Source organism: Rhizophagus irregularis, chromosome 1, assembly GCF_026210795.1.
Source record: "Rhizophagus irregularis chromosome 1, complete sequence".
NCBI classification, from domain to species: Eukaryota; Fungi; Glomeromycota; class Glomeromycetes; order Glomerales; family Glomeraceae; genus Rhizophagus; species Rhizophagus irregularis.
The window spans coordinates 7,632,669-7,646,090 of record NC_089429.1 but is presented as its reverse complement, the minus strand read 5'-3'; the positions used below and the strand labels follow the sequence as shown (position 1 = coordinate 7,646,090).

The 13,422-nt window shown below is 26.7% G+C and overlaps 1 protein-coding gene across 1 annotated transcript; it reads left to right on the top strand.

The window, feature by feature from the left end:
- Positions 1-10,797: 10,797 nt before the first annotated feature.
- OCT59_001521 (uncharacterized protein) lies at positions 10,798-11,853 on the top strand (the record flags this gene model as incomplete). Its single annotated transcript, XM_025332160.2, has 1 exon — positions 10,798-11,853. One exon carries the CDS (start codon positions 10,798-10,800, stop codon positions 11,851-11,853), a length of 1,056 nt encoding a protein of 351 aa, XP_025176169.1.
- Positions 11,854-13,422: the final 1,569 nt, after the last annotated feature.

Sequence of the window (13,422 nt, the reverse complement as noted above, 5' to 3'; positions counted from 1 at the left end):
AGGAACGTTATTGGTAAAAGTTGAGGTCAACTGGAGATCGATTTTTGTTCACAACTACCAAATCTATTCTCCAACTTTAGAAACCTACACTGACCAATATACATCATACCCTGAATAAACTACAAAATCAAAAAATTATTGAATGATGCAAAAAATTATAGTAATATTAAGTAAATTAAATATTATTTAAAACTACAGTATAAATAAAATCAATATCTGTATTTAATCATTTTATACCTTAAATTGATATAAAGAATTTGCAAAAAAAAAAATTATACGTTCATATGCAAAATAATGAGTTTACTATGTACGCGCGTTATCTTTTGTATTCAAACTCAATAATACCTTGTTGTTGTCTTGATTAATCTCCCAAGATAATGGGGGAGAATATATGTATTTCTTTTCTTGACTCTTGATATATCCCCAGTTTGGACTTCATGGAAAAGGTTAGTTTCTCCAATTAATTGGGGTTCGGATTTGATGTTAGATATTATGGAGTTTTTAAATTTTTATTAGCAACACTTTGTTTAGCGAATAATTTTTTAAGAACTCTATTTATACGTTTTTTTAATGGAAATTACCTTTTAATGTTGGATTACATGGAATAAATGTGACTGGTCTTAAAGGTTGATTAATTAAAAACAAATTATTAAAACGTTGCAATTAATTTATTAATGACTTATCGCGCCGAATGATTTCGAAAGAAAATTCTCATTAAATTGTTTTTTATTTACATGTTCTATGATCAAAATATATTTGGATAATCAATTGATTAATTCTATCTCATTGCTTCATGGATTCATGTTCTTATTTTATATTGGAATCATATTACCTTTTATTGTATTGATTGTATTGAAATAAAGTTTTTTTTTCGGATTTTAGTAAGATAATCAATATTTGATTTATTTAATTAAAACTGAAAAGTTATAAAAAAAATGTTAAAGGTCAATTGATACATCAAATAATAATTTATTTAAATTTGTTTATTTGTATTGATTGAAAATAAATAAAATATGCATCAATATAAGAGAAATTACACGATATTTAAAAAGTAATAATTTATCTAAATTTGATTATTTGTATTGATCGTATTGATCGAAAATAAATAAAATAAATAAATAAAAAATAATTGAAAATAAATTAAAAAAAAAGATCACGTGATAATTTCAATCAACGTGACTTAGATAGATTCATAGCTTTCAAAAAATTTTTATTGTCCCGCTGTTGTTCATATTCCGAAACCTTAAAAGGTTCTCGTAAGTATTCTTTAAAGAATTTTGGCCCAACTTTAAGATCGAGTGCCTTTTTATCAAGTAAGGCAACTCGGGTCCAATATCGTGCATCTGATAATTCGAACGTGTCGAGATCACGTAGCTCGCCAAATGGTTTTGAAATGATCACATTACATCGCAATCGATTCTCACTGATTTCATAAGAAACATCCTTCACAATTACGAGAATTGCATTGCGTTCATCTCTACATTTTTTAATATTCTTTGAACCCTTGGTGATGTATAGACGTGCAAAGTTGCAATGCGTTTCTGTTGGTTGAAATTTAACCGGAGGGAGACTTTCACGTTCGAATGTGTCAAAAAGAGAACTTGACATCGGATCTAAACGTTCAACGGCAGCATAGGGAAGTTTTGCAACGTTACTACCACTACTTGTAACTTGGAGGAACGAATACAAAGGTACTATATATATTTTACTAATTTACACGCGAAAAAAAAAATAAATATTAAACAAAAGAAACCGTTAAAAAAGGAAAACAAAAAAAAGAATACCTCTTAATATTTGGTACTACTCTACAAACATTATCAAATTCTTCATGAGGGAGTTTAGCACCAATCTGAGCAAGTGCGAAGTTCAATTTATTATCATATGGTGGTTTCGAAAACTTCGTTGTTAAATTGACAAAACACGTAAGCATCGAATCTGCTTCTTTGAATATTACGGAATTTTCTTCATGGAATTTGAATGCATTATAAATAATCTGTGCTAAATCATCATAGAATTTTGAAACTGCACCATCGTATTCTCCTGCCCAAAGTTTATGTTCAACTGTTAATAAATCCATCGGACGTGCGATGCGAAGGTGATAATTCCGAGCCGATTCGGGTACAGGATTAATAAAAGGACGACACCATCCTTGAGAAACAAAACAATCCAGCATATACGTCCCGAGACGAAGCAATATCTCACGACTTAATACTTGTTCGTTTAAACAAAGCGATTCCAAATATTTTCGCAACGCTATCGTCTGTTTTGGCTCTGGTTCAGGTACACCAGGAACTGGACGTACGTAACTTTCTTGTTTGTACTTACTGGACGTCTTTAGAATCGACTTTATACGTATTATTTTCTTTTTTAATTGATTGCTAACGAAGGGCAGGCAAAATACACCATCGCTAGCAAAGCGCACGCGGAAGCCGCAGCTATGTCCACTTACGCCCTGGCTTACGCGGTCTGGAATTACAGCTGGTTGTCCCGTAGAAACAATAACGTTCGTGACGACTTCATTTTTATTATCTTTAGTACGAGAATAGCATATTCCACTTCTTAATAATATGTGTTTTCTATTGTTTCTGCGTCCATTTACGCTTCGTGGAATTATGTTTTTTGCAGTAACTTTGGTCATAGCGAAAAAAACAGCGAAAATAATGTATAAAGTGGTAAAGAAAAAAATGGGCTTATAAAAAAGGAAAGAGAGTTATTGGCAAAAAAAATAAAAATGAAAATGAAAGATTCAAATAATTTATACTTTTCCAGATGCGCGTATCACCCTAATTTTTTTAGGGGTAACCCCACTAAATTGGCACATCTTTGATTGGTTAATATGAAATATCTTGTAATACACTAAAATTTGATCTATTTCGTAGTTAATAATAACGATAATAAGTAATAACGTAAATAAATTTACGCGCACTTCTTCTACTTAGCTAGTTTAAATGTCTACTTACCCTGCCTCTAACATTATTGTATTTAAACAAAATGATACTCAATATAGTACTTATACAATTATTAAAGAAGGATATTATCCTCAAAATGATATACTTTACACTTCTTCTTTTATTAAAATATTATGATTATTTAAATATCGATTATAATTTTAATAGTTTATCACTTCTTTTTTTTATAAACATGAGAAACAAGGGTTATAAAAGCTGTAGATATTTATATAATTTGTATAATTCATATTCATTATTAAGATTTTTCTATTTATTCTTGATCACGTGATGCGTAGGAACGTTATTGGTAAAAGTTGAGGTCCACCATAAGTCCATAAAAACTGGAGATCACGATTTTTGTTCACAACTACCACAATAGGACAAATCTATTCTCCAACTTTAGAAACCTACACTGACTAATATACATCATACCCTGAATCAACTACAAAATCAACAAAATCAATGAAAATAAAAAAATCATTGAATGATACAAAAACCAAAAAACAATCAAATTATTGAAACGGACATTAGTTTATGCGAAAATGATAATCTAATCATAATAAAGTATTTACCTATTAAAATAATTATAGTAATATTAAGTAAATTAAATATTATTTAAAACTACAGTATAAATAGAATCAATATCTGTATTCAATCATTTTATACCTTAAATTTGATATAAAAAGTTCTATATTTTGCAGCATAATCTTAACGATCTATCATTGTTAATTCGGGGTTAAATTTGCCGATTTTGTGCTAGAATACAATCTTCAAAAAAGGATGATATTTTCATAGACGACATATTAACTAGTATAAGTAAAAGTTATATGATATACCGAAAAAAAAAAAGAATTTGCAAAAAAAAATTATACGTTCATATGCAAAATAATGAGTTTACTATGTACGCGCGTCAGATTTACACCTTAAAATATAGGAAATTTCATTATTTTATTTCGCTATATTGCGTTATTTACATTATAAACACATAATTTTTAGCTTTCAAAGTTGTTTTTAAAGACTTTTTTGAAATATTTTTATTATTAAAACCAAGTGAAAGTTTATGGTACTTCTGTTTGTGAAATGGATGGAAATCTATTCCGCGCGTGAGATGTGAAAAACGCATTTTTTTATTATCGCTATTATCCCCGAATTTAGACGAACTGGATTGAACTGATGTCGTGCCAAATGATAAGAAATGAGCGTCAGTCACAACACATCTTGCCATCTTCTTGACATATTTAGGATCCCGAACAAGTATCATTGAACCAATAGTAACCAATTTGTTCAAAGATTGATTATAAATCGTTCTTTAAAAGTATTTGTTGCTATAAAAGCTGGAATTCAATAATGGCAGTATGGATTCAAATGATCAAGCTGTGAAGTAATCTATAATAAGTTTAAAATATAATTTAGTAATTAGGGCAAATATTGATTGCGGATTTTATCTTAATAATAGATAGTAGTAATTCAATAAATTCTTGCCGATGTTTCATACAGCGTATAGAATTATAGGCGGTATAAATTTTAATATGAGAATAGTTACAATGCCTTAACAAAATTTGCAGATCCCAAACCTTGGCCAGGTATGAGGTATCACCTTATCAAATATCACATGAATCACGCGATTTCCTTTTTCGCGTTTGAACGAAGAATGAAGGATGCTTATTCTAGGCGTACGTAAAAAATGTTGTAGAACAATGTGATCATCGAGGGCGTATTTCATGAGACTTTTTAAGATATGAATTTCTGTAAAAGGAACGATTTAAAAGTGATTTTTTTAAAAAAATTATTCATTATAAAATATATTGATTATTTTAATCTAATCATAGAATAATTGGTGCAAACATATGTGAAACATAAAAATAAATGAATAATAAATAAATAAATAAATAAATATGTAGCAAAAAAATTTTTCAATGAATTTTTATGTAAACAAAAAAAAAATAGATACTTTCAAAATCTTTAGTTGGTTAATCAAGTTTTGCCTGTTTCTATTGTTTCTAACAGGTTTTAAATGATAATTCTAAAAAAATATTACACTTTAATAAGAACTCCGATGTATGTTGGCGTTTCAGAATTGATCATATGTCATCTTTTGTTTATGATAAAATTTTTTTTAATGAGCATTTTATCAAGGAAAGTAGTCAATAAATGAACATATTTGGATAATTCATTTTGTTTATTTATTTATTTTTTTTCTTTAAAAAAAAAAAAATTTGAAATTTTTTATCGAACTTTTCTTCTTTTATTTTTATCATATCAGTACTGTAAATTTTAATATATCGATCGTTGATGATCTGATGCTATAGGCATTATAAAATGATATACATGATGCGCGTGATTGAACTTTTTCTGTATAATCACGATTATTTTCTCTGCGCAATCACGATTATTTATGGTATTACCTTCGTTCAAAGTGGTAAATAAATGGTAAATAACGATAATCGAGGTTATATTTGAACATTTTTATAAGTTCAAACCTAAGGAAAATTAATTGAATTATTACAAATATTACAAGGAAAATGAACTATGAAAATATAACAATGATACTTTCAAATAATTTATTAAAATGTAGCAGTCCATATTAGAAACAAAATAACGGGAAATTGTGATATAATTTAATACATCCATACATAATAAAGCTGATAAGTTGTTATCACTATAAATATATATATCACGAAAAAAATTTCATCAACCCCCTTTTTTTTTATTGGAGCACAAAAGTTTTGTACCAAGTAACTTTAATGATGCAATCAAAAAAGGTTAAAAAAAAAAAAATATTATTTAATGGCGAAGTAAACTATTTTGAGATTCATTGATGAGTAATGCATGCATTCTTTGAATCCCTTGCATGCAAATGTAATCACCATTTAGTTCACTTAATTGTATTATGTAGATTAGTAGTAGTAGATCTGTGAGACAAAATAAAGTAGATTTTAAAAATAAAAAATTTATATTTGATTTTGTAAAGAAATTCGCGATACAACTTCTAAAATTCTATTTTTTTTTAAAAAAAAAAAGTTTAGATAAACAATATTTATGAGAAATAAAAAAAAAGTAGTAATTTGCCTAGTTTATATTAAACAATTTCTTGATACAATGAGATAGTACTATGCTTGATGGCCTGCATTAGGATTTTTTTTTTTTGGCCTGCATAAATTTATAATTATTTCCTGCCACAGAGTCGGAACAACGTTATCACTCCGTTATATTATTATTTATATTATTTTATATTGATGCTGCAAAAATGACTGTTAGTACATATTACATATAGAACTTCAGTAATCGAACATGATTAATTATTTTTTTGATAATACAAAAATTTTTATTTTAAAAAAATATTCAAGATTTATTAAATTTTAAGTCATGAATGAATACACAAAAATTAAAATAAAGAAATTAATAAAGTTCAGAAACTTTTCCTTTGACTCTGTAATTGAAATAAATGATTGAACTAAATTTAAAATATTGAGAATAAACTAATAAAAGAGTTGAATTATCGGTTTGCGTTTCTTTTTATTAATATCTCTTTACTTTTAATTAACGTAATATGAATAGTTTGTTATTATTCTACTCTCTTAATCAATGTAATAGGAATAATTGGCTACTTTACTCTCTTAATTTACGTAGTAGGAGTAGTTAGCTCTTAATTTACATAATAAGAGTAATTGGCTGAATGAAATATTCTTTACTTTAATAAGTATTTAACTAAAGTAAAGTCATGGATTCCTTGTTTTATTATCCGTTTTCTGCTGATTTAGTTAGCCATTTCAAAGCTTCATTAATATTCCAAATTACAATCATTTATTTTCTTAATAATCTTGAATTAAAATTTAAAAATTAATGTCTTTTGTTACTACGTTCTGGACAATATCCTTGCATAATAATTGGAAAGAGGAGAGGGATGGGAAATGGGAAATGAAGGAAAGAGCGAGGAATAAGGGAAAGGAAAGAGGGAACGTAAATAAAATTAAATTAAGAATAAAGATAATAAAATGCAAGAACTGGACAATAAATAATCATAATAATTTATAATATTGTGAATAAGAAGAATAAGACTATGAGTTGCATTAATTGGAAGTAAAATAAAATAAATTTTAAAGATAATAATATGGAATGCAAGAATCATTGTCCTTATGCATAGCTCTGGACAATGGATTCTTGCATAATAATTAGAGTGAATAAACGAAATAATTTAAAATGCAAGAACCATCGACCTATGAATAATTTGGGAAATGATTCTTGCATAATAATTAGCGTTTTGATTATGATTCATAGGTTTGTAATGAACCATGGTTATTCTTTATATAATTTTTTTATTAGAAAAGAATAATAATAAAGAAAATTTTGATTAAATAAAGAATAATGATAATGAATAGATAATGATGAGGATGAAATGCTAATGGGATACTTTATTTTTCGTGTAAATGCATTTTTATTTTTATTTTGTTTTGCGAATGTCAGTAAAAATAAATAGAATATATAGATAATGAAAAATTTGTAGTTTAGAAATGATTTGATGTTTTTGTTTTTTTTTTGGTTTTTATATTTTTTAATAAAAAAATGAAATCCCTTTTAATTTTTCGTTGAGAAAATTTAAACCCTTTTTATAAATAAAAATATTTTATAATTACGTGACTCGTTCGAGCGCTAAATAAATGGTGCCGTTTTAATAAAACAACCAATTACTAAATATAGCATATAATAATTAAAAAGCATAAAAATAGTGAGGATCGTTGTCTGACTATTGAAAAAAAAAATGCAAGATAACACAATATTACATGAAACTTAGTTATTGTTTGAATTACATTAAAATTTATTAATTGTTTTGAATAACATAAAATTTATTTATTGTTTTGAATGAAAGGAAATTTCTTTTACATAATATTAAAAATAAATGCTATGAATTGTTTATTCTTATCTTATTTATGTAACATTAGAATTTTATTTTAACACGAAACATTACATTTTTTTGTTAAAAATTAAGGAATAGCTATACGTAATTGATTTATTGATTTTATATTGACAAAAAAAAAGTCTTTGTAAAAAAAAAGAAAGAAAAATGCACGGTGCGTTATGACGCACCAATGATGTGTAATTCTTCTTGACGGGTTTAACTCCGACAAGAATAACTTAATATGATATTAAACTTTTAGTACTACATGATTGTGCATAATCAAAAAATATGAGTATCAAATTTAGTATTTCATTGCTTCTCAGCCTTAATATACTTCAATTTTACAAAATTCTTTGAAATGTTCAATCAAGAGAGAATCTGGCTTTATTCAGCATAAACATATGCATAATGATATTATACATATGAGTTTCAGTTCACTTTCAAATATCATTATATCACAACATCACTTCCAAAATAATTCACGTGATTAAGAATATTAATTTCAAACCTTATTACTTTTCTGAAAAAACTGCTCGGAATTGGATCCTTAAGGAAACTCATAGTGGGTTACGCCCACAACTTTAACTAATTTAGAAATCCAAATGGACGTTTCTGAAATGATCCAGAGACAAGGCAGATCAGATTTTTGGATCTTTGTGTATAAGTTCTAAGGTGATTCGTTGAGGATTTTAGGTTTGGTGAGTATTTAGTTTCGGAACTTTCTGAGGGCTTACTAGCTTTTACCTCCGTTAGATGGAAAGATTATAGGTTTCTATAAAGCCAAATTTTTTAAAAAAAAACCAATATGGCTCAAACAACCGGAATATTTTGTTTCAATTCACAAGAATATTATCATGCGAAGCGCCAAACGCCTGTCATAATTGAACATCGAAGAATCTTAGAATTCTCCAAAAAGGATAAAAAGAAGGAAAAGAAATCGAAAGACGCTAACAAAATCAAAGTATCTAGGAATAATCGAAGTTGAGCCGCTTTTATAAAATTTTAAATTCTTAAAAATACATACGTTTTTATTAAAAAAAGTTATTGTCAAAGTGATTAATTCCTGAAGATTAGGTGTGACTAGCAGCAACTAATATTTGAAAATATAAAAATTATAATATATTTATCAAAATAATAATATTTATTAAAACATATAAATCATTTATTAATAAAATTATTATGTATTTCGGGTAAAATATTTGGTAATTTTATCGATAATAATGTAAAGAGATTTTAAATTTATGGATAGATCTTTACGCGTGTCACTAGCACCTGATCGATTTTTTGAACGAGTCGATTACGAATTTGTCTAAGTCGCAAAAATTAAAACATAAATGAAGTTTGTAAATTGATTGAAAATTCGAACTTTCAGTCAAATAATATCGGTGGGTGGACGAAACTTTTTCTTCATGACAAGGAGGGAAAACTCTGTGAATTTTTATAAGATCAAAATTTTAGTTCGTTAAAAAGTCGCAGTAATTAATTATTAGAAGTTCTACAAACATAATGTAGTTAGCCGAAAAACGGACCGATCATCCGGACCCGGTTTAATCGCAGAAAATCCACTGGAATTCCACGACGATCTACGCCTGAGCCAGGTCCGGATCACGTTACGGCTAATTATTTTTCGGCTAACTACACCATTATTCGACAAAGCTGTTGAAAAATATTTGAAGCAAAATGATCAACAAAAGAATCGGGGATTACTGAAATTGTGTTACAAATTATTGTATTAATAAAATTTATTTTATTATTAACAATTTTTAGTTAGAAAAATAGATCATTTTTTTAAAATTATAAAATTCCATTAAATTTTCATTAACCTGAACTGGATTAGTCACAAAAATCTTTCATGGAATTATTTTCATCACGTTTTATCACATGTCACAACCAAGATTCCCTGATTATTGTCTCTTTGAAATAATATTTTTCTTTTTCTATTATGCAATAAATATAGCATGATTGGAGAGATGAAGCAAATGAAACATGCAAGTAAACTGAAGAGTTCTGAATTGGGAAAAAAAAATCTTTTATGTTTATTGTAATTGTTATACTATTATTACTATTTAAATGCAATTGTTATACTATTTACAGTAATATGTTTTGTCACATTTCGCAATTGTCACTTCTATGTGTACATACAGTACGTATATTAAAAATATTATAATTTTTGTTAATAATAACAGTTAATAATTAACAGTATAAAAATGACCTGGTCTAGATTAAGATTCCCTGATTGTTGCCCCTTGAAATAAATATTTTTATTTAATAAATATAAATTAAGATAGCGTGATTGGAGATAAAAGCATGCGAGTAAACTGAAAGGAAGATCTGAATCAAAAATAACTATACGTATTTTTAATTATTATATCCTATCATTTAATTTAAAAATTTATTAATTAGTAATATAAATTAATTTATTTAAAACTTCAGCCCCCTCCCCTCCCTTTTCTCTTTGATGATTTTCCCTTTCTTTTTTAAAAAAAAATTCACCTTTAAATAATGATAATAATAAGTACATAAATAGTTTGGTTGTTAGCCGTTATAATAAATAAAAGTGGAAATTTATCCTTTTTTTGATAAAACATTATAATTATGCGGATAATAATATAAAAAACCATTTTGTAAAAAAATAATAATAATATATATTTCAGTTTTTATAACTCCGGAATTTTTTTTCCACTAATGAAATAATAAAGTTCCTTTTTTGTTTATGATGAAAGAGAAAAAGTAACGTCCTATCGTTATTACCGTTATTGAGAAAATAAAAAAAAACGTGCAAGATGTGGTATAATATAAATACAGTCGTTTTTTTTTATCCTTTCTCTTTAAATTTACACCGTCAAAAAAAAAAAATTAATAATCAACAATCAAAAAAATTAAATTTTCAACCATATACCTATATATACCTATATATATTTTTTATTTTTTTTTTTAAAAAAAACCAACATAATGGAAACACTTTGCAATGAATTGAAAGTCGAAATCTTCCGATATGTATTAACACCAATTGCCCTAGTTCTTCTTAATCGTAACTGGTACTCTACTTCCCAAGACCCCCACGCTCGAGCAGAATGGATTATTTACAAATATGGTAGAGCTCATGCTCTCTTTCACGCCATCAGACTAGGGAATCATTTCGTGACAGTAGAAGTTGTGCAAATTTTACTAGCTAAAAAGGCGATAATTTCAAGATATTTTATGCAACGATTAATGATCCAATTCGGTACCTACGATCCGAAGTTGATTGAGATGAGGTCGAGGTATAATATCAACACAGATATACCAAAAGAAAAACCGTGGGCAAGCGAACTACCGTTGCCAATATTCATAAAATTACTCGCGGAGGCATCTAATGAGCTAGATGATATCGCTATCAGAGGGAACGATTTAGAATTGTTTCATTATTTGACGGCCGGAGCTCTCACAATAAACCAAGCGCCAGCCGTCCTTTTAGAAAATCTCAAAAATATTGAAGATTTAATTTTAAATAAAAAATTTATACCCTTCCCACCTCGACCAAAAGACACCCCAGCATACAAATCACCATCCGGAGGTGCAACTGAGAATTATCCATCAAGAGATGGTTATGAGAACAACCGTCAAGTAAATTTAATATCAAGGGCGATTTTAATCCACCCGGATCTAGTTATATTGTGGAAAAAAATAGGATATAATGAAATCTGTAGTGATTTTAATGAACTAGTCGTAGAGGGCACCTTGCTCGTGTGTTTCCCCCCAAGTCCACCGAATAATTGGGTATGCCCAAGTACTGAAATTATAATTGAAAAATTACAGAAATTATTTAAACTCGGGTTTCGACTAACCGATAAAATTATAGAAGACTCCATTAAATTGTTCGAATCACGAATAAACGTTGTAGGGGAGTCTTTATTAAATTCGTTTAATAAACTTCAAGGAGATTCAACACCGCCAATAGTTGAATCAACATTAATTGAAATTAGGAAACCAGTAAAAAAGACCAGGAAAAGGCAGCGAAGAACATAAGAAAATTATTATTTTTTTTTTATTATTTTGTTTATTTTGTTATCTTTATTTTTTAAGATTATTTTATATTATTAAATTGTTTATATGTAAAAATATTAAAATTTTTAGAGTAAATAAAAAAATTTTTTAAGCGTTATTCATACAACAGTTATTCATTTCTCAAGAACAAAAGAATTGTTTTTTTTTATCTCTAAAAAAAAAAATATTAAAAATATTAAAATAATAAAAGTTGATCAACAAAATTATATCATTCTTTTTTTTACCAGATGAATTGTTCTTTGATTAATAAAGTCAAAAACATAAAAGTTACATTAAATGTAAATAGTAAATTAAATAATTTTATTACATAAAAATTGGAAGTCAAATAACTGAATTACTGAATCGTTTATTACTATCACTGTTTATTACTAACGTTGTTATGAATTAATAAAATAAAGAAGTTTTGAGTTTAAAGAGAGGAATTTCTCCAGCCCTAATAAAATGAGAAGGTACTTAATAAAATTACTAATAGTCTGAATCTACTATGCATAGAAATAATTATGAAAGTATTGTCAAAAAAACACAATTGGTATATATATGTACATATACAGTAAATAAATCAATAATTATATTTTAATACCTTATACGCAGATCAGATTCCAAAATGATAAAAAATCATAATAAATTTGCTCCATTAATAAAAATAATAATGATAGGGCCGATCTTATCCGGATTGGCAATTAAAACAAATAATATAAAAAAAATTCTTGTTTTATGGACTATCTTTGCTAAAGTATTAGAGTATTAGTGTGGTAGCGGATCTGTTGAACTCCGCTTAACAAAATTAACTCAGAAAATTTACTCTATCAACATAAAAACAAAATAATTTTAAAAATACAAATAATCTAATAAAAATTAACTCAATTTTTTATCAACATTTACTATAAGATTCATTCAAATTGAAATTATAATTATAGTAAAGCCTTTATCCAACAATTGAGAGGTTAAAAGATAAAGAAATGTTAGAAACAATTTCTATTTTTTTTTTAAAAAAAAATAAATAAAAAGTATTAACAACTTTTTAATATCTATTATTCAATTTGTTCATTCTTCTGTCCCTTCATTTTTACTGCTATAGAATATAAAATAAAAAAATTATTAGAGGGTAAAAACTAATTAACAAAATATAAAATGAGAAAAAGAGTAATGAACTTACTTTCCTTTATCCATCTTAAAAGATTTTTAGAAATGAGAATACAAACAAGAAAAACCAAAAGAATTAAACATTTGAATTAATAAAAAGTGAGGGAATAGGATCAAATATGAAATAAATTTACTCTTTGACCTTTTATTTTTCAAGCTGTGAAGAAATGTGTTGTAGACATATTGTTTAAATTTAACTGGTAAATTAATTAACCAGTTTTTTTTTTATATAAATGAATTGTTTTTAAAAAAAATTTGATACAAGATATTTATATTTATATTAGTTATGCAACACAAAAGCCCTACTTATAAGATCCCGTGACTTTCATATAAGTCACGTGCGACGAAAAAAAAATTAGCTACAAAACTTTTCTTGTAATTTGTAAA